The sequence below is a fragment of the Drosophila serrata genome, unplaced genomic scaffold (assembly GCF_035046125.1).
Source record: "Drosophila serrata isolate PLE 108 unplaced genomic scaffold, ASM3504612v1 contig_116, whole genome shotgun sequence".
Lineage (NCBI taxonomy): Eukaryota > Metazoa > Arthropoda > Insecta > Diptera > Drosophilidae > Drosophila > Drosophila serrata.
The window spans coordinates 529,434-555,739 of NW_028257014.1; the positions used below are offsets into that span (position 1 = coordinate 529,434).

Below are 26,306 nucleotides of genomic sequence, written 5' to 3' on the forward strand. Positions count from 1 at the left end.
TGAGCTACGAGATTTGTAAGATTTGGTTTTAGGACAAATTTTCATATAAAAATATTGGTAAATATCTACTAAAAAATGGTATTACAATTTAGTCCGAAGCGAAAAACGCAGTGAAGCAGTCATTTCCGACCCCATAAATCATATATATTCTTGATCAGCATCAACAGGCGAATCTTCCTAGCCATCTTCGAGGCAAACAATTTTTTTTCGATTTTTGCAAAATTTTATAAGGGGTTACATCGTTAAAATTGCCAAAAATTGGCAGAAACCCGTATTTTTTAAGATGGTAAATGGAGTATGCAGATTTATTAACGTGGCAAAAACTAACACAGGACCGCTGTCCGAATTTAAATTAATGCCTTTTTGGCTGAGCTACGAGATTTGTAAGATTTGGTTTTAGGACAAATTTTCATATAAAAATATTGGTAAATATCTACTAAAAAATGGTATTACAATTTAGTCCGAAGCGAAAAACGCAGTGAAGAAGTCATTTCCGACCCCATAAATCATATATATTCTTGATCAGGATCAACAGGCGAATCTTCCTAGCCATCTTTGAGGCAAACAAATTTTTTTCGATTTTTGCAAAATTTTATAAGGGGTTACATCGTTAAAATTGCCAAAAATTGGCAGAAAACCGTATTTTTTAAGATGGTAAATGGAGTATGCAGATTTATTAACGTGGCAAAAACTAACACAGGACCGCTGTCCGAATTTAAATTAATGCCTTTTTGGCTGAGCTACGAGATTTGTAAGATTTGGTTTTAGGACAAATTTTCATATAAAAATATTGGTAAATATCTACTAAAAAATGGTATTACAATTTAGTCCGAAGCGAAAAACGCAGTGAAGCAGTCATTTCCGACCCCATAAAACATATATATTCTTGATCAGCATCAAAAGGCGAATCTTCCTAGCCATCTTTGAGGCAAACAAATTTTTTTCGATTTTTGCAAATTTTTTAAGGGGTTACATCGTTAAAATTGCCAAAAATTGGCAGAAAACCGTATTTTTTAAGATGGTAAATGGAGTATGCAGATTTATTAACGTGGCAAAAACTAACACAGGACCGCTGTCCGAATTTAAATTAATGCCTTTTTGGCTGAGCTACGAGATTTGTAAGATTTGGTTTTAGGACAAATTTTCATATAAAAATATTGGTAAATATCTACTAAAAAATGGTATTACAATTTAGTCCGAAGCGAAAAACGCAGTGAAGCAGTCATTTCCGACCCCATAAATCATATATATTCTTGATCAGCATCAACAGGCGAATCTTCCTAGCCATCTTCGAGGCAAACAAATTTTTTTCGATTTTTGCAAAATTTTATAAGGGGTTACATCGTTAAAATTGCCAAAAATTGGCAGAAACCCGTATTTTTTAAGATGGTAAATGGAGTATGCAGATTTATTAACGTGGCAAAAACTAACACAGGACCGCTGTCCGAATTTAAATTAATGCCTTTTTGGCTGAGCTACGAGATTTGTAAGATTTGGTTTTAGGACAAATTTTCATATAAAAATATTGGTAAATATCTACTAAAAAATGGTATTACAATTTAGTCCGAAGCGAAAAACGCAGTGAAGAAGTCATTTCCGACCCCATAAATCATATATATTCTTGATCAGGATCAACAGGCGAATCTTCCTAGCCATCTTTGAGGCAAACAAATTTTTTTCGATTTTTGCAAAATTTTATAAGGGGTTACATCGTTAAAATTGCCAAAAATTGGCAGAAAACCGTATTTTTTAAGATGGTAAATGGAGTATGCAGATTTATTAACGTGGCAAAAACTAACACAGGACCGCTGTCCGAATTTAAATTAATGCCTTTTTGGCTGAGCTACGAGATTTGTAAGATTTGGTTTTAGGACAAATTTTCATATAAAAATATTGGTAAATATCTACTAAAAAATGGTATTACAATTTAGTCCGAAGCGAAAAACGCAGTGAAGAAGTCATTTCCGACCCCATAAATCATATATATTCTTGATCAGCATCAACAGGCGAATCTTCCTAGCCATCTTCGAGGCAAACAAATTTTTTTCGATTTTTGCAAAATTTTATAAGGGGTTACATCGTTAAAATTGCCAAAAATTGGCAGAAACCCGTATTTTGTAAGATGGTAAATGGAGTATGCAGATTTATTAACGTGGCAAAAACTAACACAGGACCGCTGTCCGAATTTAAATTAATGCCTTTTTGGCTGAGCTACGAGATTTGTAAGATTTGGTTTTAGGACAAATTTTCATATAAAAATATTGGTAAATATCTACTAAAAAATGGTATTACAATTTAGTCCGAAGCGAAAAACGCAGTGAAGAAGTCATTTCCGACCCCATAAATCATATATATTCTTGATCAGGATCAACAGGCGAATCTTCCTAGCCATCTTTGAGGCAAACAAATTTTTTTCGATTTTTGCAAAATTTTATAAGGGGTTACATCGTTAAAATTGCCAAAAATTGGCAGAAACCCGTATTTTTTAAGATGGTAAATGGAGTATGCAGATTTATTAACGTGGCAAAAACTAACACAGGACCGCTGTCCGAATTTAAATTAATGCCTTTTTGGCTGAGCTACGAGATTTGTAAGATTTGGTTTTAGGACAAATTTTCATATAAAAATATTGGTAAATATCTACTAAAAAATGGTATTACAATTCAGTCCGAAGCGAAAAACGCAGTGAAGCAGTCATTTCCGACCCCATAAATCATATATATTCTTGATCAGCATCAACAGGCGAATCTTCCTAGCCATCTTTGAGGCAAACAAATTTTTTTCGATTTTTGCAAAATTTTATAAGGGGTTACATCGTTAAAATTGTCAAAAATTGGCAGAAACCCGTATTTTTTAAGATGGTAAATGGAGTATGCAGATTTATTAACGTGGCAAAAACTAACACAGGACCGCAGTCCGAATTTAAATTAATGCCTTTTTGGCTGAGCTACGAGATTTGTAAGATTTGGTTTTAGGACAAATTTTCATATAAAAATATTGGTAAATATCTACTAAAAAATGGTATTACAATTTAGTCCGAAGCGAAAAACGCAGTGAAGAAGTCATTTCCGACCCCATAAATCATATATATTCTTGATCAGGATCAACAGGCGAATCTTCCTAGCCATCTTTGAGGCAAACAAATTTTTTTCGATTTTTGCAAAATTTTATAAGGGGTTACATCGTTAAAATTGCCAAAAATTGGCAGAAACCCGTATTTTTTAAGATGGTAAATGGAGTATGCAGATTTATTAACGTGGCAAAAACTAACACAGGACCGCTGTCCGAATTTAAATTAATGCCTTTTTGGCTGAGCTACGAGATTTGTAAAATTTGGTTTTAGGACAAATTTTCATATAAAAATATTGGTAAATATCTACTAAAAAATGGTATTACAATTTAGTCCGAAGCGAAAAACGCAGTGAAGAAGTCATTTCCGACCCCATAAATCATATATATTCTTGATCAGGATCAACAGGCGAATCTTCCTAGCCATCTTTGAGGCAAACAAATTTTTTTCGATTTTTGCAAAATTTTATAAGGGGTTACATCGTTAAAATTGCCAAAAATTGGCAGAAACCCGTATTTTTTAAGATGGTAAATGGAGTATGCAGATTTATTAACGTGGCAAAAACTAACACAGGACCGCTGTCCGAATTTAAATTAATGCCTTTTTGGCTGAGCTACGAGATTTGTAAGATTTGGTTTTAGGACAAATTTTCATATAAAAATATTGGTAAATATCTACTAAAAAATGGTATTACAATTTAGTCCTAAGCGAAAAACGCAGTGAAGCAGTCATTTCCGACCCCATAAATCATATATATTCTTGATCAGCATCAACAGGCGAATCTTCCTAGCCATCTTTGAGGCAAACAAATTTTTTTCGATTTTTGCAAAATTTTATAAGGGGTAAATGGAGTATGCAGATTTATTAACGTGGCAAAAACTAACACAGGACCGCTGTCCGAATTTAAATTAATGCCTTTTTGGCTGAGCTACGAGATTTGTAAGATTTGGTTTTAGGACAAATTTTCATATAAAAATATTGGTAAATATCTACTAAAAAATGGTATTACAATTTAGTCCGAAGCGAAAAACGCAGTGAAGAAGTCATTTCCGACCCCATAAATCATATATATTCTTGATCAGGATCAACAGGCGAATCTTCCTAGCCATCTTTGAGGCAAACAAATTTTTTTCGATTTTTGCAAAATTTTATAAGGGGTTACATCGTTAAAATTGCCAAAAATTGGCAGAAACCCGTATTTTTTAAGATGGTAAATGGAGTATGCAGATTTATTAACGTGGCAAAAACTAACACAGGACCGCTGTCCGAATTTAAATTAATGCCTTTTTGGCTGAGCTACGAGATTTGTAAGATTTGGTTTTAGGACAAATTTTCATATAAAAATATTGGTAAATATCTACTAAAAAATGGTATTACAATTTAGTCCGAAGCGAAAAACGCAGTGAAGAAGTCATTTCCGACCCCATAAATCATATATATTCTTGATCAGGATCAACAGGCGAATCTTCCTAGCCATCTTTGAGGCAAACAAATTTTTTTCGATTTTTGCAAAATTTTATAAGGGGTTACATCGTTAAAATTGCCAAAAATTGGCAGAAACCCGTATTTTTTAAGATGGTAAATGGAGTATGCAGATTTATTAACGTGGCAAAAACTAACACAGGACCGCTGTCCGAATTTAAATTAATGCCTTTTTGGCTGAGCTACGAGATTTGTAAGATTTGGTTTTAGGACAAATTTTCATATAAAAATATTGGTAAATATCTTCCAAAAAAAGGTATTACAATTCAGTCCGAAGCGAAAAACGCAGTGAAGCAGTCATTTCCCACCCCATAAATCATATATATTCTTGATCAGCATCAACAGGCGAATCTTCCTAGCCATCTTCGAGGCAAACAAATTTTTTTCGATTTTTGCAAAATTTTATAAGGGGTTACATCGTTAAAATTGCCAAAAATTGGCAGAAAACCGTATTTTTTAAGATTTTAGGACAAATTTTCATATAAAAATATTGGTAAATATCTACTAAAAAATGGTATTACAATTTAGTCCGAAGCGAAAAACGCAGTGAAGCAGTCATTTCCGACCCCATAAATCATATATATTCTTGATCAGCATCAACAGGCGAATCTTCCTAGCTATCTTCGAGGCAAACAAATTTTTTTCGATTTTTGCAAAATTTTATAAGGGGTTACATCGTTAAAATTGCCAAAAATTGGCAGAAAACCGTATTTTTTAAGATGGTAAATGGAGTATGCAGATTTATTAACGTGGCAAAAACTAACACAGGACCGCTGTCCGGATTTAAATTAATGCCTTTTTGGCTGAGCTACGAGATTTGTAAGATTTGGTTTTAGGACAAATTTTCATATAAAAATATTGGTAAATATCTACTAAAAAATGGTATTACAATTTAGTCCGAAGCGAAAAACGCAGTGAAGCAGTCATTTCCGACCCCATAAATCATATATATTCTTGATCAGCATCAACAGGCGAATCTTCCTAGCCATCTTTGAGGCAAACAAATTTTTTTCGATTTTTGCAAAATTTTATAAGGGGTTACATCGTTAAAATTGTCAAAAATTGGCAGAAACCCGTATTTTTTAAGATGGTAAATGGAGTATGCAGATTTATAAACGTGGCAAAAACTAACACAGGACCGCTGTCCGAATTTAAATTAATGCCTTTTTGGCTGAGCTACGAGATTTGTAAGATTTGGTTTTAGGACAAATTTTCATATAAAAATATTGGTAAATATCTACTAAAAAATGGTATTACAATTTAGTCCGAAGCGAAAAACGCAGTGAAGCAGTCATTTCCGACCCCATAAATCATATATATTCTTGATCAGCATCAACAGGCGAATCTTCCTAGCTATCTTCGAGGCAAACAAATTTTTTTCGATTTTTGCAAAATTTTATAAGGGGTTACATCGTTAAAATTGCCAAAACATTGGCAGAAAACCGTATTTTTTAAGATGGTAAATGGAGTATGCAGATTTATTAACGTGGCAAAAACTAACACAGGACCGCTGTCCGAATTTAAATTAATGCCTTTTTGGGTGAGCTACGAGATTTGTAAGATTTGGTTTTAGGACAAATTTTCATATAAAAATATTGGTAAATATCTACTAAAAAATGGTATTACAATTTAGTCCGAAGCGAAAAACGCAGTGAAGAAGTCATTTCCGACCCCATAAATCATATATATTCTTGATCAGGATCAACAGGCGAATCTTCCTAGCCATCTTTGAGGCAAACAAATTTTTTTCGATTTTTGCAAAATTTTATAAGGGGTTACATCGTTAAAATTGCCAAAAATTGGCAGAAACCCGTATTTTTTAAGATGGTAAATGGAGTATGCAGATTTATTAACGTGGCAAAAACTAACACAGGACCGCTGTCCGAATTTAAATTAATGCCTTTTTGGCTGAGCTACGAGATTTGTAAAATTTGGTTTTAGGACAAATGTTCATATAAAAATATTGGTAAATATCTACTAAAAAATGGTATTACAATTTAGTCCGAAGCGAAAAACGCAGTGAAGCAGTCATTTCCGACCCCATAAATCATATATATTCTTGATCAGCATCAACAGGCGAATCTTCCTAGCTATCTTCGAGGCAAACAAATTTTTTTCGATTTTTGCAAAATTTTATAAGGGGTTACATCGTTAAAATTGCCAAAAATTGGCAGAAAACCGTATTTTTTAAGATGGTAAATGGAGTATGCAGATTTATTAACGTGGCAAAAACTAACACAGGACCGCTGTCCGAATTTAAATTAATGCCTTTTTGGCTGAGCTACGAGATTTGTAAGATTTGGTTTTAGGACAAATTTTCATATAAAAATATTGGTAAATATCTACTAAAAAATGGTATTACAATTTAGTCCGAAGCGAAAAACGCAGTGAAGCAGTCATTTCCGACCCCATAAATCATATATATTCTTGATCAGCATCAACAGGCGAATCTTCCTAGCTATCTTCGAGGCAAACAAATTTTTTTCGATTTTTGCAAAATTTTATAAGGGGTTACATCGTTAAAATTGCCAAAACATTGGCAGAAAACCGTATTTTTTAAGATGGTAAATGGAGTATGCAGATTTATTAACGTGGCAAAAACTAACACAGGACCGCTGTCCGAATTTAAATTAATGCCTTTTTGGCTGAGCTACGAGATTTGTAAGATTTGGTTTTAGGACAAATTTTCATATAAAAATATTGGTAAATATCTACTAAAAAATGGTATTACAATTTAGTCCGAAGCGAAAAACGCAGTGAAGCAGTCATTTCCGACCCCATAAATCATATATATTCTTGATCAGCATCAACAGGCGAATCTTCCTAGCTATCTTCGAGGCAAACAAATTTTTTTCGATTTTTGCAAAATTTTATAAGGGGTTACATCGTTAAAATTGCCAAAAATTGGCAGAAAACCGTATTTTTTAAGATGGTAAATGGAGTATGCAGATTTATTAACGTGGCAAAAACTAACACAGGACCGCTGTCCGAATTTAAATTAATGCCTTTTTGGCTGAGCTACGAGATTTGTAAGATTTGGTTTTAGGACAAATTTTCATATAAAAATATTGGTAAATATCTACTAAAAAATGGTATTACAATTTAGTCCGAAGCGAAAAACGCAGTGAAGCAGTCATTTCCGACCCCATAAATCATATATATTCTTGATCAGCATCAACAGGCGAATCTTCCTAGCTATCTTCGAGGCAAACAAATTTTTTTCGATTTTTGCAAAATTTTATAAGGGGTTACATCGTTAAAATTGCCAAAACATTGGCAGAAAACCGTATTTTTTAAGATGGTAAATGGAGTATGCAGATTTATTAACGTGGCAAAAACTAACACAGGACCGCTGTTTGAATTTAAATTAATGCCTTTTTGGCTGAGCTACGAGATTTGTAAAATTTGGTTTTAGGACAAATGTTCATATAAAAATATTGGTAAATATCTACTAAAAAATGGTATTACAATTTAGTCCGAAGCGAAAAACGCAGTGAAGAAGTCATTTCCGACCCCATAAATCATATATATTCTTGATCAGGATCAACAGGCGAATCTTCCTAGCCATCTTTGAGGCAAACAAATTTTTTTCGATTTTTGCAAAATTTTATAAGGGGTTACATCGTTAAAATTGCCAAAAATTGGCAGAAACCCGTATTTTTTAAGATGGTAAATGGAGTATGCAGATTTATTAACGTGGCAAAAACTAACACAGGACCGCTGTCCGAATTCAAATTAATGCCTTTTTGGCTGAGCTACGAGATTTGTAAGATTTGGTTTTAGGACAAATTTTCATATAAAAATATTGGTAAATATCTACTAAAAAATGGTATTACAATTTAGTCCGAAGCGAAAAACGCAGTGAAGCAGTCATTTCCGACCCCATAAATCATATATATTCTTGATCAGCATCAACAGGCGAATCTTCCTAGCCATCTTTGAGGCAAACAAATTTTTTTCGATTTTTGCAAAATTTTATAAGGGGTTACATCGTTAAAATTGCCAAAAATTGGCAGAAACCCGTATTTTTTAAGATGGTAAATGGAGTATGCAGATTTATTAACGTGGCAAAAACTAACACAGGACCGCTGTCCGAATTTAAATTAATGCCTTTTTGGCTGAGCTACGAGATTTGTAAGATTTGGTTTTAGGACAAATTTTCATATAAAAATATTGGTAAATATCTACTAAAAAATGGTATTACAATTTAGTCCGAAGCGAAAAACGCAGTGAAGCAGTCATTTCCGACCCCATAAATCATATATATTCTTGATCAGCATCAACAGGCGAATCTTCCTAGCTATCTTCGAGGCAAACAAATTTTTTTCGATTTTTGCAAAATTTTATAAGGGGTTACATCGTTAAAATTGCCAAAAATTGGCAGAAAACCGTATTTTTTAAGATGGTAAATGGAGTATGCAGATTTATTAACGTGGCAAAAACTAACACAGGACCGCTGTCCGAATTTAAATTAATGCCTTTTTGGCTGAGCTACGAGATTTGTAAGATTTGGTTTTAGGACAAATTTTCATATAAAAATATTGGTAAATATCTACTAAAAAATGGTATTACAATTTAGTCCGAAGCGAAAAACGCAGTGAAGCAGTCATTTCCGACCCCATAAATCATATATATTCTTGATCAGCATCAACAGGCGAATCTTCCTAGCCATCTTTGAGGCAAACAAATTTTTTTCGATTTTTGCAAAATTTTATAAGGGGTTACATCGTTAAAATTGCCAAAAATTGGCAGAAACCCGTATTTTTTAAGATGGTAAATGGAGTATGCAGATTTATTAACGTGGCAAAAACTAACACAGGACCGCTGTCCGAATTTAAATTAATGCCTTTTTGGCTGAGCTACGAGATTTGTAAGATTTGGTTTTAGGACAAATTTTCATATAAAAATATTGGTAAATATCTACTAAAAAATGGTATTACAATTTAGTCCGAAGCGAAAAACGCAGTGAAGCAGTCATTTCCGACCCCATAAATCATATATATTCTTGATCAGCATCAACAGGCGAATCTTCCTAGCTATCTTCGAGGCAAACAAATTTTTTTCGATTTTTGCAAAATTTTATAAGGGGTTACATCGTTAAAATTGCCAAAAATTGGCAGAAAACCGTATTTTTTAAGATGGTAAATGGAGTATGCAGATTTATTAACGTGGCAAAAACTAACACAGGACCGCTGTCCGAATTTAAATTAATGCCTTTTTGGCTGAGCTACGAGATTTGTAAGATTTGGTTTTAGGACAAATTTTCATATAAAAATATTGGTAAATATCTACTAAAAAATGGTATTACAATTTAGTCCGAAGCGAAAAACGCAGTGAAGCAGTCATTTCCGACCCCATAAATCATATATATTCTTGATCAGCATCAACAGGCGAATCTTCCTAGCCATCTTTGAGGCAAACAAATTTTTTTCGATTTTTGCAAAATTTTATAAGGGGTTACATCGTTAAAATTGCCAAAAATTGGCAGAAACCCGTATTTTTTAAGATGGTAAATGGAGTATGCAGATTTATTAACGTGGCAAAAACTAACACAGGACCGCTGTCCGAATTTAAATTAATGCCTTTTTGGCTGAGCTACGAGATTTGTAAGATTTGGTTTTAGGACAAATTTTCATATAAAAATATTGGTAAATATCTACTAAAAAATGGTATTACAATTTAGTCCGAAGCGAAAAACGCAGTGAAGCAGTCATTTCCGACCCCATAAATCATATATATTCTTGATCAGCATCAACAGGCGAATCTTCCTAGCTATCTTCGAGGCAAACAAATTTTTTTCGATTTTTGCAAAATTTTATAAGGGGTTACATCGTTAAAATTGCCAAAAATTGGCAGAAAACCGTATTTTTTAAGATGGTAAATGGAGTATGCAGATTTATTAACGTGGCAAAAACTAACACAGGACCGCTGTCCGAATTTAAATTAATGCCTTTTTGGCTGAGCTACGAGATTTGTAAGATTTGGTTTTAGGACAAATTTTCATATAAAAATATTGGTAAATATCTACTAAAAAATGGTATTACAATTTAGTCCGAAGCGAAAAACGCAGTGAAGAAGTCATTTCCGACCCCATAAATCATATATATTCTTGATCAGGATCAACAGGCGAATCTTCCTAGCCATCTTTGAGGCAAACAAATTTTTTTCGATTTTTGCAAAATTTTATAAGGGGTTACATCGTTAAAATTGCCAAAAATTGGCAGAAACCCGTATTTTTTAAGATGGTAAATGGAGTATGCAGATTTATTAACGTGGCAAAAACTAACACAGGACCGCTGTCCGAATTTAAATTAATGCCTTTTTGGCTGAGCTACGAGATTTGTAAGATTTGGTTTTAGGACAAATTTTCATATAAAAATATTGGTAAATATCTACTAAAAAATGGTATTACAATTTAGTCCGAAGCGAAAAACGCAGTGAAGCAGTCATTTCCGACCCCATAAATCATATATATTCTTGATCAGCATCAACAGGCGAATCTTCCTAGCCATCTTTGAGGCAAACAAATTTTTTTCGATTTTTGCAAAATTTTATAAGGGGTTACATCGTTAAAATTGCCAAAAATTGGCAGAAACCCGTATTTTTTAAGATGGTAAATGGAGTATGCAGATTTATTAACGTGGCAAAAACTAACACAGGACCGCTGTCCGAATTTAAATTAATGCCTTTTTGGCTGAGCTACGAGATTTGTAAGATTTGGTTTTAGGACAAATTTTCATATAAAAATATTGGTAAATATCTACTAAAAAATGGTATTACAATTTAGTCCGAAGCGAAAAACGCAGTGAAGCAGTCATTTCCGACCCCATAAATCATATATATTCTTGATCGGCATCAACAGGCGAATCTTCCTAGCTATCTTCGAGGCAAACAAATTTTTTTCGATTTTTGCAAAATTTTATAAGGGGTTACATCGTTAAAATTGCCAAAAATTGGCAGAAAACCGTATTTTTTAAGATGGTAAATGGAGTATGCAGATTTATTAACGTGGCAAAAACTAACACAGGACCGCTGTCCGAATTTAAATTAATGCCTTTTTGGCTGAGCTACGAGATTTGTAAGATTTGGTTTTAGGACAAATTTTCATATAAAAATATTGGTAAATATCTACTAAAAAATGGTATTACAATTTAGTCCGAAGCGAAAAACGCAGTGAAGAAGTCATTTCCGACCCCATAAATCATATATATTCTTGATCAGGATCAACAGGCGAATCTTCCTAGCCATCTTTGAGGCAAACAAATTTTTTTCGATTTTTGCAAAATTTTATAAGGGGTTACATCGTTAAAATTGCCAAAAATTGGCAGAAACCCGTATTTTTTAAGATGGTAAATGGAGTATGCAGATTTATTAACGTGGCAAAAACTAACACAGGACCGCTGTCCGAATTTAAATTAATGCCTTTTTGGCTGAGCTACGAGATTTGTAAGATTTGGTTTTAGGACAAATTTTCATATAAAAATATTGGTAAATATCTACTAAAAAATGGTATTACAATTTAGTCCGAAGCGAAAAACGCAGTGAAGCAGTCATTTCCGACCCCATAAATCATATATATTCTTGATCAGCATCAACAGGCGAATCTTCCTAGCCATCTTTGAGGCAAACAAATTTTTTTCGATTTTTGCAAAATTTTATAAGGGGTTACATCGTTAAAATTGCCAAAAATTGGCAGAAACCCGTATTTTTTAAGATGGTAAATGGAGTATGCAGATTTATTAACGTGGCAAAAACTAACACAGGACCGCTGTCCGAATTTAAATTAATGCCTTTTTGGCTGAGCTACGAGATTTGTAAGATTTGGTTTTAGGACAAATTTTCATATAAAAATATTGGTAAATATCTACTAAAAAATGGTATTACAATTTAGTCCGAAGCGAAAAACGCAGTGAAGCAGTCATTTCCGACCCCATAAATCATATATATTCTTGATCGGCATCAACAGGCGAATCTTCCTAGCTATCTTCGAGGCAAACAAATTTTTTTCGATTTTTGCAAAATTTTATAAGGGGTTACATCGTTAAAATTGCCAAAAATTGGCAGAAAACCGTATTTTTTAAGATGGTAAATGGAGTATGCAGATTTATTAACGTGGCAAAAACTAACACAGGACCGCTGTCCGAATTTAAATTAATGCCTTTTTGGCTGAGCTACGAGATTTGTAAGATTTGGTTTTAGGACAAATTTTCATATAAAAATATTGGTAAATATCTACTAAAAAATGGTATTACAATTTAGTCCGAAGCGAAAAACGCAGTGAAGCAGTCATTTCCGACCCCATAAATCATATATATTCTTGATCAGCATCAACAGGCGAATCTTCCTAGCCATCTTTGAGGCAAACAAATTTTTTTCGATTTTTGCAAAATTTTATAAGGGGTTACATCGTTAAAATTGTCAAAAATTGGCAGAAACCCGTATTTTTTAAGATGGTAAATGGAGTATGCAGATTTATTAACGTGGCAAAAACTAACACAGGACCGCTGTCCGAATTTAAATTAATGCCTTTTTGGCTGAGCTACGAGATTTGTAAGATTTGGTTTTAGGACAAATTTTCATATAAAAATATTGGTAAATATCTACTAAAAAATGGTATTACAATTTAGTCCGAAGCGAAAAACGCAGTGAAGCAGTCATTTCCGACCCCATAAATCATATATATTCTTGATCAGCATCAACAGGCGAATCTTCCTAGCTATCTTCGAGGCAAACAAATTTTTTTCGATTTTTGCAAAATTTTATAAGGGGTTACATCGTTAAAATTGCCAAAAATTGGCAGAAAACCCGTATTTTTTAAGATGGTAAATGGAGTATGCAGATTTATTAACGTGGCAAAAACTAACACAGGACCGCTGTCCGAATTTAAATTAATGCCTTTTTGGCTGAGCTACGAGATTTGTAAAATTTGGTTTTAGGACAAATTTTCATATAAAAATATTGGTAAATATCTACTAAAAAATGGTATTACAATTTAGTCCGAAGCGAAAAACGCAGTGAAGAAGTCATTTCCGACCCCATAAATCATATATATTCTTGATCAGGATCAACAGGCGAATCTTCCTAGCCATCTTTGAGGCAAACAAATTTTTTTCGATTTTTGCAAAATTTTATAAGGGGTTACATCGTTAAAATTGCCAAAAATTGGCAGAAACCCGTATTTTTTAAGATGGTAAATGGAGTATGCAGATTTATTAACGTGGCAAAAACTAACACAGGACCGCTGTCCGAATTTAAATTAATGCCTTTTTGGCTGAGCTACGAGATTTGTAAGATTTGGTTTTAGGACAAATTTTCATATAAAAATATTGGTAAATATCTTCCAAAAAAAGGTATTACAATTCAGTCCGAAGCGAAAAACGCAGTGAAGCAGTCATTTCCCACCCCATAAATCATATATATTCTTGATCAGCATCAACAGGCGAATCTTCCTAGCCATCTTCGAGGCAAACAAATTTTTTTCGATTTTTGCAAAATTTTATAAGGGGTTACATCGTTAAAATTGCCAAAAATTGGCAGAAAACCGTATTTTTTAAGATGGTAAATGGAGTATGCAGATTTATTAACGTGGCAAAAACTAACACAGGACCGCTGTCCGAATTTAAATTAATGCCTTTTTGGCTGAGCTACGAGATTTGTAAGATTTGGTTTTAGGACAAATTTTCATATAAAAATATTGGTAAATATCTACTAAAAAATGGTATTACAATTTAGTCCGAAGCGAAAAACGCAGTGAAGCAGTCATTTCCGACCCCATAAATCATATATATTCTTGATCAGCATCAACAGGCGAATCTTCCTAGCCATCTTTGAGGCAAACAAATTTTTTTCGATTTTTGCAAAATTTTATAAGGGGTTACATCGTTAAAATTGCCAAAAATTGGCAGAAACCCGTATTTTTTAAGATGGTAAATGGAGTATGCAGATTTATTAACGTGGCAAAAACTAACACAGGACCGCTGTCCGAATTTAAATTAATGCCTTTTTGGCTGAGCTACGAGATTTGTAAGATTTGGTTTTAGGACAAATTTTCATATAAAAATATTGGTAAATATCTACTAAAAAATGGTATTACAATTTAGTCCGAAGCGAAAAACGCAGTGAAGCAGTCATTTCCGACCCCATAAATCATATATATTCTTGATCAGCATCAACAGGCGAATCTTTCTAGCTATCTTCGAGGCAAACAAATTTTTTTCGATTTTTGCAAAATTTTATAAGGGGTTACATCGTTAAAATTGCCAAAAATTGGCAGAAAACCGTATTTTTTAAGATGGTAAATGGAGTATGCAGATTTATTAACGTGGCAAAAACTAACACAGGACCGCTGTCCGGATTTAAATTAATGCCTTTTTGGCTGAGCTACGAGATTTGTAAGATTTGGTTTTAGGACAAATTTTCATATAAAAATATTGGTAAATATCTACTAAAAAATGGTATTACAATTTAGTCCGAAGCGAAAAACGCAGTGAAGCAGTCATTTCCGACCCCATAAATCATATATATTCTTGATCAGCATCAACAGGCGAATCTTCCTAGCTATCTTCCAGGCAAACAAATTTTTTTCGATTTTTGCAAAATTTTATAAGGGGTTACATCGTTAAAATTGCCAAAAATTGGCAGAAACCCGTATTTTTTAAGATGGTAAATGGAGTATGCAGATTTATTAACGTGGCAAAAACTAACACAGGACCGCTGTCCGAATTTAAATTAATGCCTTTTTGGCTGAGCTACGAGATTTGTAAGATTTGGTTTTAGGACAAATTTTCATATAAAAATATTGGTAAATATCTACTAAAAAATGGTATTACAATTTAGTCCGAAGCGAAAAACGCAGTGAAGCAGTCATTTCCGACCCCATAAATCATATATATTCTTGATCAGCATCAACAGGCGAATCTTCCTAGCTATCTTCGAGGCAAACAAATTTTTTTCGATTTTTGCAAAATTTTATAAGGGGTTACATCGTTAAAATTGCCAAAAATTGGCAGAAAACCGTATTTTTTAAGATGGTAAATGGAGTATGCAGATTTATTAACGTGGCAAAAACTAACACAGGACCGCTGTCCGAATTTAAATTAATGCCTTTTTGGCTGAGCTACGAGATTTGTAAGATTTGGTTTTAGGACAAATTTTCATATAAAAATATTGGTAAATATCTACTAAAAAATGGTATTACAATTTAGTCCGAAGCGAAAAACGCAGTGAAGAAGTCATTTCCGACCCCATAAATCATATATATTCTTGATCAGGATCAACAGGCGAATCTTCCTAGCCATCTTTGAGGCAAACAAATTTTTTTCGATTTTTGCAAAATTTTATAAGGGGTTACATCGTTAAAATTGCCAAAAATTGGCAGAAACCCGTATTTTTTAAGATGGTAAATGGAGTATGCAGATTTATTAACGTGGCAAAAACTAACACAGGACCGCTGTCCGAATTTAAATTAATGCCTTTTTGGCTGAGCTACGAGATTTGTAAAATTTGGTTTTAGGACAAATTTTCATATAAAAATATTGGTAAATATCTACTAAAAAATGGTATTACAATTTAGTCCGAAGCGAAAAACGCAGTGAAGAAGTCATTTCCGACCCCATAAATCATATATATTCTTGATCAGGATCAACAGGCGAATCTTCCTAGCCATCTTTGAGGCAAACAAATTTTTTTCGATTTTTGCAAAATTTTATAAGGGGTTACATCGTTAAAATTGCCAAAAATTGGCAGAAACCCGTATTTTTTAAGATGGTAAATGGAGTATGCAGATTTATTAACGTGGCAAAAACTAACACAGGACCGCTGTCCGAATTTAAATTAATGCCTTTTTGGCTGAGCTACGAGATTTGTAAGATTTGGTTTTAGGACAAATTTTCATATAAAAATATTGGTAAATATCTTCCAAAAAAAGGTATTACAATTCAGTCCGAAGCGAAAAACGCAGTGAAGCAGTCATTTCCCACCCCATAAATCATATATATTCTTGATCAGCATCAACAGGCGAATCTTCCTAGCCATCTTCGAGGCAAACAAATTTTTTTCGATTTTTGCAAAATTTTATAAGGGGTTACATCGTTAAAATTGCCAAAAATTGGCAGAAAACCGTATTTTTTAAGATGGTAAATGGAGTATGCAGATTTATTAACGTGGCAAAAACTAACACAGGACCGCTGTCCGAATTTAAATTAATGCCTTTTTGGCTGAGCTACGAGATTTGTAAGATTTGGTTTTAGGACAAATTTTCATATAAAAATATTGGTAAATATCTACTAAAAAATGGTATTACAATTTAGTCCGAAGCGAAAAACGCAGTGAAGCAGTCATTTCCGACCCCATAAATCATATATATTCTTGATCAGCATCAACAGGCGAATCTTCCTAGCCATCTTTGAGGCAAACAAATTTTTTTCGATTTTTGCAAAATTTTATAAGGGGTTACATCGTTAAAATTGCCAAAAATTGGCAGAAACCCGTATTTTTTAAGATGGTAAATGGAGTATGCAGATTTATTAACGTGGCAAAAACTAACACAGGACCGCTGTCCGAATTTAAATTAATGCCTTTTTGGCTGAGCTACGAGATTTGTAAGATTTGGTTTTAGGACAAATTTTCATATAAAAATATTGGTAAATATCTACTAAAAAATGGTATTACAATTTAGTCCGAAGCGAAAAACGCAGTGAAGCAGTCATTTCCGACCCCATAAATCATATATATTCTTGATCAGCATCAACAGGCGAATCTTTCTAGCTATCTTCGAGGCAAACAAATTTTTTTCGATTTTTGCAAAATTTTATAAGGGGTTACATCGTTAAAATTGCCAAAAATTGGCAGAAAACCGTATTTTTTAAGATGGTAAATGGAGTATGCAGATTTATTAACGTGGCAAAAACTAACACAGGACCGCTGTCCGGATTTAAATTAATGCCTTTTTGGCTGAGCTACGAGATTTGTAAGATTTGGTTTTAGGACAAATTTTCATATAAAAATATTGGTAAATATCTACTAAAAAATGGTATTACAATTTAGTCCGAAGCGAAAAACGCAGTGAAGCAGTCATTTCCGACCCCATAAATCATATATATTCTTGATCAGCATCAACAGGCGAATCTTCCTAGCTATCTTCCAGGCAAACAAATTTTTTTCGATTTTTGCAAAATTTTATAAGGGGTTACATCGTTAAAATTGCCAAAAATTGGCAGAAACCCGTATTTTTTAAGATGGTAAATGGAGTATGCAGATTTATTAACGTGGCAAAAACTAACACAGGACCGCTGTCCGAATTTAAATTAATGCCTTTTTGGCTGAGCTACGAGATTTGTAAGATTTGGTTTTAGGACAAATTTTCATATAAAAATATTGGTAAATATCTACTAAAAAATGGTATTACAATTTAGTCCGAAGCGAAAAACGCAGTGAAGCAGTCATTTCCGACCCCATAAATCATATATATTCTTGATCAGCATCAACAGGCGAATCTTCCTAGCTATCTTCGAGGCAAACAAATTTTTTTCGATTTTTGCAAAATTTTATAAGGGGTTACATCGTTAAAATTGCCAAAAATTGGCAGAAAACCGTATTTTTTAAGATGGTAAATGGAGTATGCAGATTTATTAACGTGGCAAAAACTAACACAGGACCGCTGTCCGAATTTAAATTAATGCCTTTTTGGCTGAGCTACGAGATTTGTAAGATTTGGTTTTAGGACAAATTTTCATATAAAAATATTGGTAAATATCTACTAAAAAATGGTATTACAATTTAGTCCGAAGCGAAAAACGCAGTGAAGAAGTCATTTCCGACCCCATAAATCATATATATTCTTGATCAGGATCAACAGGCGAATCTTCCTAGCCATCTTTGAGGCAAACAAATTTTTTTCGATTTTTGCAAAATTTTATAAGGGGTTACATCGTTAAAATTGCCAAAAATTGGCAGAAACCCGTATTTTTTAAGATGGTAAATGGAGTATGCAGATTTATTAACGTGGCAAAAACTAACACAGGACCGCTGTCCGAATTTAAATTAATGCCTTTTTGGCTGAGCTACGAGATTTGTAAAATTTGGTTTTAGGACAAATTTTCATATAAAAATATTGGTAAATATCTACTAAAAAATGGTATTACAATTTAGTCCGAAGCGAAAAACGCAGTGAAGAAGTCATTTCCGACCCCATAAATCATATATATTCTTGATCAGGATCAACAGGCGAATCTTCCTAGCCATCTTTGAGGCAAACAAATTTTTTTCGATTTTTGCAAAATTTTATAAGGGGTTACATCGTTAAAATTGCCAAAAATTGGCAGAAACCCGTATTTTTTAAGATGGTAAATGGAGTATGCAGATTTATTAACGTGGCAAAAACTAACACAGGACCGCTGTCCGAATTTAAATTAATGCCTTTTTGGCTGAGCTACGAGATTTGTAAGATTTGGTTTTAGGACAAATTTTCATATAAAAATATTGGTAAATATCTTCCAAAAAAAGGTATTACAATTCAGTCCGAAGCGAAAAACGCAGTGAAGCAGTCATTTCCCACCCCATAAATCATATATATTCTTGATCAGCATCAACAGGCGAATCTTCCTAGCCATCTTCGAGGCAAACAAATTTTTTTCGATTTTTGCAAAATTTTATAAGGGGTTACATCGTTAAAATTGCCAAAAATTGGCAGAAAACCGTATTTTTTAAGATGGTAAATGGAGTATGCAGATTTATTAACGTGGCAAAAACTAACACAGGACCGCTGTCCGAATTTAAATTAATGCCTTTTTGGCTGAGCTACGAGATTTGTAAGATTTGGTTTTAGGACAAATTTTCATATAAAAATATTGGTAAATATCTACTAAAAAATGGTATTACAATTTAGTCCGAAGCGAAAAACGCAGTGAAGCAGTCATTTCCGACCCCATAAATCATATATATTCTTGATCAGCATCAACAGGCGAATCTTCCTAGCCATCTTTGAGGCAAACAAATTTTTTTCGATTTTTGCAAAATTTTATAAGGGGTTACATCGTTAAAATTGCCAAAAATTGGCAGAAACCCGTATTTTTTAAGATGGTAAATGGAGTATGCAGATTTATTAACGTGGCAAAAACTAACACAGGACCGCTGTCCGAATTTAAATTAATGCCTTTTTGGCTGAGCTACGAGATTTGTAAGATTTGGTTTTAGGACAAATTTTCATATAAAAATATTGGTAAATATCTACTAAAAAATGGTATTACAATTTAGTCCGAAGCGAAAAACGCAGTGAAGCAGTCATTTCCGACCCCATAAATCATATATATTCTTGATCAGCATCAACAGGCGAATCTTCCTAGCTATCTTCGAGGCAAACAAATTTTTTTCGATTTTTGCAAAATTTTATAAGGGGTTACATCGTTAAAATTGCCAAAAATTGGCAGAAAACCGTATTTTTTAAGATGGTAAATGGAGTATGCAGATTTATTAACGTGGCAAAAACTAACACAGGACCGCTGTCCGGATTTAAATTAATGCCTTTTTGGCTGAGCTACGAGATTTGTAAGATTTGGTTTTAGGACAAATTTTCATATAAAAATATTGGTAAATATCTACTAAAAAATGGTATTACAATTTAGTCCGAAGCGAAAAACGCAGTGAAGCAGTCATTTCCGACCCCATAAATCATATATATTCTTGATCAGCATCAACAGGCGAATCTTCCTAGCTATCTTCCAGGCAAACAAATTTTTTTCGATTTTTGCAAAATTTTATAAGGGGTTACATCGTTAAAATTGCCAAAAATTGGCAGAAACCCGTATTTTTTAAGATGGTAAATGGAGTATGCAGATTTATTAACGTGGCAAAAACTAACACAGGACCGCTGTCCGAATTTAAATTAATGCCTTTTTGGCTGAGCTACGAGATTTGTAAGATTTGGTTTTAGGACAAATTTTCATATAAAAATATTGGTAAATATCTACTAAAAAATGGTATTACAATTTAGTCCGAAGCGAAAAACGCAGTGAAGCAGTCATTTCCGACCCCATAAATCATATATATTCTTGATCAGCATCAACAGGCGAAGCTTCCTAGCTATCTTCGAGGCAAACAAATTTTTTTCGATTTTTGCAAAATTTTATAAGGGGTTACATCGTTAAAATTGCCAAAACATTGGCAGAAAACCGTATTTTTTAAGATGGTAAATGGAGTATGCAGATTTATTAACGTGGCAAAAACTAACACAGGACCGCTGTCCGAATTTAAATTAATGCCTTTTTGGCTGAGCTACGAGATTTGTAAGATTTGGTTTTAGGACAAATTTTCATATAAAAATATTGGTAAATATCTACTAAAAAATGGTATTACAATTTAGTCCGAAGCGAAAAACGCAGTGAAGCAGTCATTTCCGACCCCATAAATCATATATATTCTTGATCAGCATCAACAGGCGAATCTTCCTAGCCATCTTTGAGGCAAACAAATTTTTTTCGATTTTTGCAAAATTTTATAAGGGGTTACATCGTTAAAATTGCCAAAAATTGGCAGAAAACCGTATTTTTTAAGATGGTAAATGGAGTATGCAGATTTATTAACGTGGCAAAAACTAACACAGGACCGCTGTCCGAATTCAAATTAATGCCTTTTTGGCTGAGCTACGAGATTTGTAAGATTTGGTTTTAGGACAAATTTTCATATAAAAATATTGGTAAATATCTACTAAAAAATGGTATTACAATTTAGTCCGAAGCGAAAAACGCAGTGAAGCAGTCATTTCCGACCCCATAAATCATATATATTCTTGATTAGCATCAACAGGCGAATCTTCCTAGCCATCTTTGAGGCAAACAAATTTTTTTCGATTTTTGCAAAATTTTATAAGGGGTTACATCGTTAAAATTGCCAAAAATTGGCAGAAACCCGTATTTTTTAAGATGGTAAATGGAGTATGCAGATTTATTAACGTGGCAAAAACTAACACAGGACCGCTGTCCGAATTTAAATTAATGCCTTTTTGGCTGAGCTACGAGATTTGTAAGATTTGGTTTTAGGACAAATTTTCATATAAAAATATTGGTAAATATCTACTAAAAAATGGTATTACAATTTAGTCCGAAGCGAAAAACGCAGTGAAGAAGTCATTTCCGACCCCATAAATCATATATATTCTTGATCAGCATCAACAGGCGAATCTTCCTAGCCATCTTTGAGGCAAACAAATTTTTTTCGATTTTTGCAAAATTTTATAAGGGGTTACATCGTTAAAATTGCCAAAAATTGGCAGAAACCCGTATTTTTTAAGATGGTAAATGGAGTATGCAGATTTATTAACGTGGCAAAAAATAAAACAGGACCGCTGTCCGAATTTAAATTAATGCCTTTTTGGCTGAGCTACGAGATTTGTAAGATTTGGTTTTAGGACAAATTTTCATATAAAAATATTGGTAAATATCTACTAAAAAATGATATTACAATTTAGTCCGAAGCGAAAAACGTAGTGAAGCAGTCATTTCCGACCCCATAAATCATATATATTCTTGATCAGCATCAACAGGCGAATCTTCCTAGCTATCTTTGAGGCAAACAAATTTTTTTCGATTTTTGCAAAATTTTATAAATTTACATCGTTAAAATTGCCAAAAATTGGCAGAAAACCGTATTTTTTAAGATGGTAAATGGAGTATGCAGATTTATTAACGTGGCAAAAACTAACACAGGACCGCTGTCCGAATTTAAATTAATGACTTTTTGGCTGAGCTACGAGATTTGTAAGATTTGGTTTTAGGACAAATTTTCATATAAAAATATTGGTAAATATCTACTAAAAAATGGTATTACAATTTAGTCCGAAGCGAAAAACGCAGTGAAGCAGTCATTTCCGACCCCATAAATCATATATATTCTTGATCAGCATCAACAGGCGAATCTTCCTAGCTATCTTTGAGGCAAACAAATTTTTTTCGATTTTTGCAAAATTTTATAAGGGGTTACATCGTTAAAATTGCCAAAAATTGGCAGAAAACGGTATTTTTTAAGATGGTAAATGGAGTATGCAGATTTATTAACGTGGCAAAAACTAACACAGGACCGCTGTCCGAATTTAAATTAATGCCTTTTTTGCTGAGCTACGAGATTTGTAAGATTTGGTTTTAGGACAAATTTTCATATAAAATATTGGTAAATATCTACTAAAAAATGGTATTACAATTTAGTCCGAAGCGAAAAACGCAGTGAAGCAGTCATTTCCGACCCCATAAATCATATATATTCTTGATCAGCATCAACAGGCGAATCTTCCTAGCCATCTTCCAGACAAACAAATTTTTTTCGATTTTTGCAAAATTTTATAAGGGGTTACATCGTTAAAATTGCCAAAAATTGGCAGAAAACCGTATTTTTTAAGATGGTAAATGGAGTATGCAGATTTATTAACGTGGCAAAAACTAACACAGGACCGCTGTCCGAATTTAAATTAATGCCTTTTTGGCTGAGCTACGAGATTTGTAAGATTTGGTTTTAGGACAAATTTTCATATAAAAATATTGGTAAATATCTACTAAAAAATGGTATTACAATTTAGTCCGAAGCGAAAAACGCAGTGAAGCAGTCATTTCCGACCCCATAAATCATATATATTCTTGATCAGCATCAACAGGCGAATCTTCCTAGCTATCTTCCAGGCAAACAAATTTTTTTCGATTTTTGCAAAATTTTATAAATTTACATCGTTAAAATTGCCAAAAATTGGCAGAAAACCGTATTTTTTAAGATGGTAAATGGAGTATGCAGATTTATTAACGTGGCAAAAACTAACACAGGACCGCTGTCCGAATTTAAATTAATGCCTTTTTGGCTGAGCTACGAGATTTGTAAGATTTGGTTTTAGGACAAATTTTCATATAAAATATTGGTAAATATCTACTAAAAAATGGTATTACAATTTAGTCCGAAGCGAAAAACGCAGTGAAGCAGTCATTTCCGACCCCATAAATCATATATATTCTTGATCAGCATCAACAGGCGAATCTTCCTAGCTATCTTCCAGGCAAACAAATTTTTTTCGATTTTTGCAAAATTTTATAAGGGGTTACATCGTTAAAATTGCCAAAAATTGGCAGAAAACCGTATTTTTTAAGATGGTAAATGGAGTATGCAGATTTATTAACGTGGCAAAAACTAACACAGGACCGCTGTCCGAATTTAAATTAATGCCTTTTTGGCTGAGCTACGAGATTTGTAAGATTTGGTTTTAGGACAAATTTTCATATAAAAATGTTGGTAAATATCTACTAAAAAATGGTATTACAATTTAGTCCGAAGCGAAAAACGCAGTGAAGCAGTCATTTCCGACCCCATAAATCATATATATTCTTGATCAGCATCAACAGGCGAATCTTCCTAGCTATCTTCCAGGCAAACAAATTTTTTTCGATTTTTGCAAAATTTTATAAGGGGTTACATCGTTAAAATTGCCAAAAATTGGCAGAAAACCGTATTTTTTAAGATGGTAAATGGAGTATGCAGATTTATTAACGTGGCAAAAACTAACACAGGACCGCTGTCCGAATTTAAATTAATGCCTTTTTGGCTGAGCTACGAGATTTGTAAGATTTGGTTTTAGGACAAATTTTCATATAAAAATATTGGTAAATATCTACTAAAAAATGGTATTACAATTTAGTCCGAAGCGAAAAACGCAGTGAAGCAGTCATTTCCGACCCCATAAATCATATGTATTCTTGATCAGCATCAACAGGCGAATCTTCCTAGCCATCTTTGAGGCAAACAAATTTTTTTCGATTTTTGCAAAATTTTATAAGGGGTTACATCGTTAAAATTGCCAAAAATTGGCAGAAAACCGTATTTTTTAAGATGGTAAATGGAGTATGCAGATTTATTAACGTGGCAAAAACTAACACAGGACCGCTGTCCGAATTTAAATTAATGCCTTTTTGGCTGAGCTACGAGATTTGTAAGATTTGGTTTTAGGACAAATTTTCATATAAAAATATTGGTAAATATCTACTAAAAAATTATATTACAATTTAGTCCGAAGCGAAAAACGTAGTGAAGCAGTCATTTCCGACCCCATAAATCATATATATTCTTGATCAGCATCAACAGGCGAATCTTCCTAGCCATCTTCGAGGCAAACAAATTTTTTTCGATTTTTGCAAAATTTTATAAGGGGTTACATCGTTAAAATTGCCAAAAATTGACAGAAAACCGTATTTTTTAAGATGGTAAATGGAGTATGCAGATTTATTAACGTGGCAAAAACTAACACAGGACCGCTGTCCGAATTTAAATTAATGCCTTTTTGGCTGAGCTACGAGATTTGTAAGATTTGGTTTTAGGACAAATTTTCATATAAAATATTGGTAAATATCTACTAAAAAATGGTATTACAATTTAGTCCGAAGCGAAAAACGCAGTGAAGCAGTCATTTCCGACCCCATAAATCATATATATTCTTGATCAGCATTATATAAAAATACTGATAAATATTTAGAAAAAAAAGGTTTTAAGCTTCGATAAGAAACAAATATTTTTAGATTAATTTAGGATAAAGATTTAAGTTCGTAAATAATGTACGGCATGTTAGAAAAAGTTTACATTCCATTAAGAACATTTAAGAACAAAATTATCGTTTAAATCTAAATAGAATCTATAGAGTTTGGCTTAAAGATTTCAAAACATATTTTTAATTATTGAGATAGTTCACACCCTCTTGGTAACCAAAAATATTAAGAAGCTGGATCACTCACCTGGTTGGCTTCGCGCAGCACTTGGATCAGGTCATTGGCCTTGTTGGCATTGGAGTGCGTAAACAATGTGTAGGCGGTGCCGGTGTTATTGGATCGTCCGGTGCGTCCAATGCGATGCACATAGTCCTCAGAGTTTGAAGGATAGTCGTAGTTTATCACAAACTTGACATCGTCAACGTCTAGATCACGATCAGTTGGTTTATTTTTGATTTCATTTCGAGTTTGAAAATTGGAGAATTGGAAAGGGTGAAGAGAAATGTTAGAAATATCGAATCGATCCAATGCATCTCAAAAATAGGAGTCTTTCTCAATACTCAAAAACTATTTAACGAAAAACGAAAACTTATTTGTGTGTGTAATGTGTTGTGTATGTGGTCAGTTTTGGTCTCTGTAAGAGTAGTATCAGGTGCAAATCGTTGGATTTGGTTGAGTTTGTTAATATAACTTAAAAGATACTTGATCGGATCGTTAAATGAAATATGTCGGTTGGTAATTCGGTTTTAGTATTTTTTGTTTTGTTTCTGTATATTTACTTGTACTTTGAACAAAAATTTCGCCATCAATACTGTTTAGCGTATATTAATAACTATACATCTTTGGCAAATAGATATATGTTTTTTTCAATACTGCAGAAATGTGGACCTCGACCTTCTCATCTTTTCTTTCATATTTTTCTTTCAATACACAAATCGTAATTATAAATGTTTTTTAAGCTTAATGCATACAAGAGACGGCTTGATTAAAAATAGGAATATATATATGTATATGGGGTAATGCATGATTAAAGCTTATGAAAGATAAAGGGTGCTGGGAAACGGGGGTATGGGGAGAGTTATAAGGAGATAGGGTGCGGAATATACTCTGCTGCCATGACAAGAGGAAGAAGAAAATTAGCCTAGTACTTACCCTGGCGATCTATAGTTTAGGGGTAGAATTTATGGATTTGGGGGTTTGTTGGGCTTACGCTCAGTGTGTCGTCGTCGTGTCCCGCAGCAGATCCTGTC

At 33.3% G+C, this 26,306-nt stretch overlaps 1 protein-coding gene across 2 annotated transcripts in view; it reads right to left on the reverse strand.

Moving 5' to 3' along the window:
* LOC110178723 (uncharacterized) overlaps positions 1-26,306 on the reverse strand; it is a 33,967-nt gene that overhangs the window by 3,640 nt on the left and 4,021 nt on the right. For both annotated transcript variants that reach the window (XM_020945929.2, XM_020945928.2), the window contains one exon: positions 25,303-25,481. In XM_020945929.2, the coding sequence (XP_020801588.2) occupies positions 25,303-25,481 (179 nt within the window). The remainder of the gene's footprint in view (positions 1-25,302; positions 25,482-26,306) is intronic.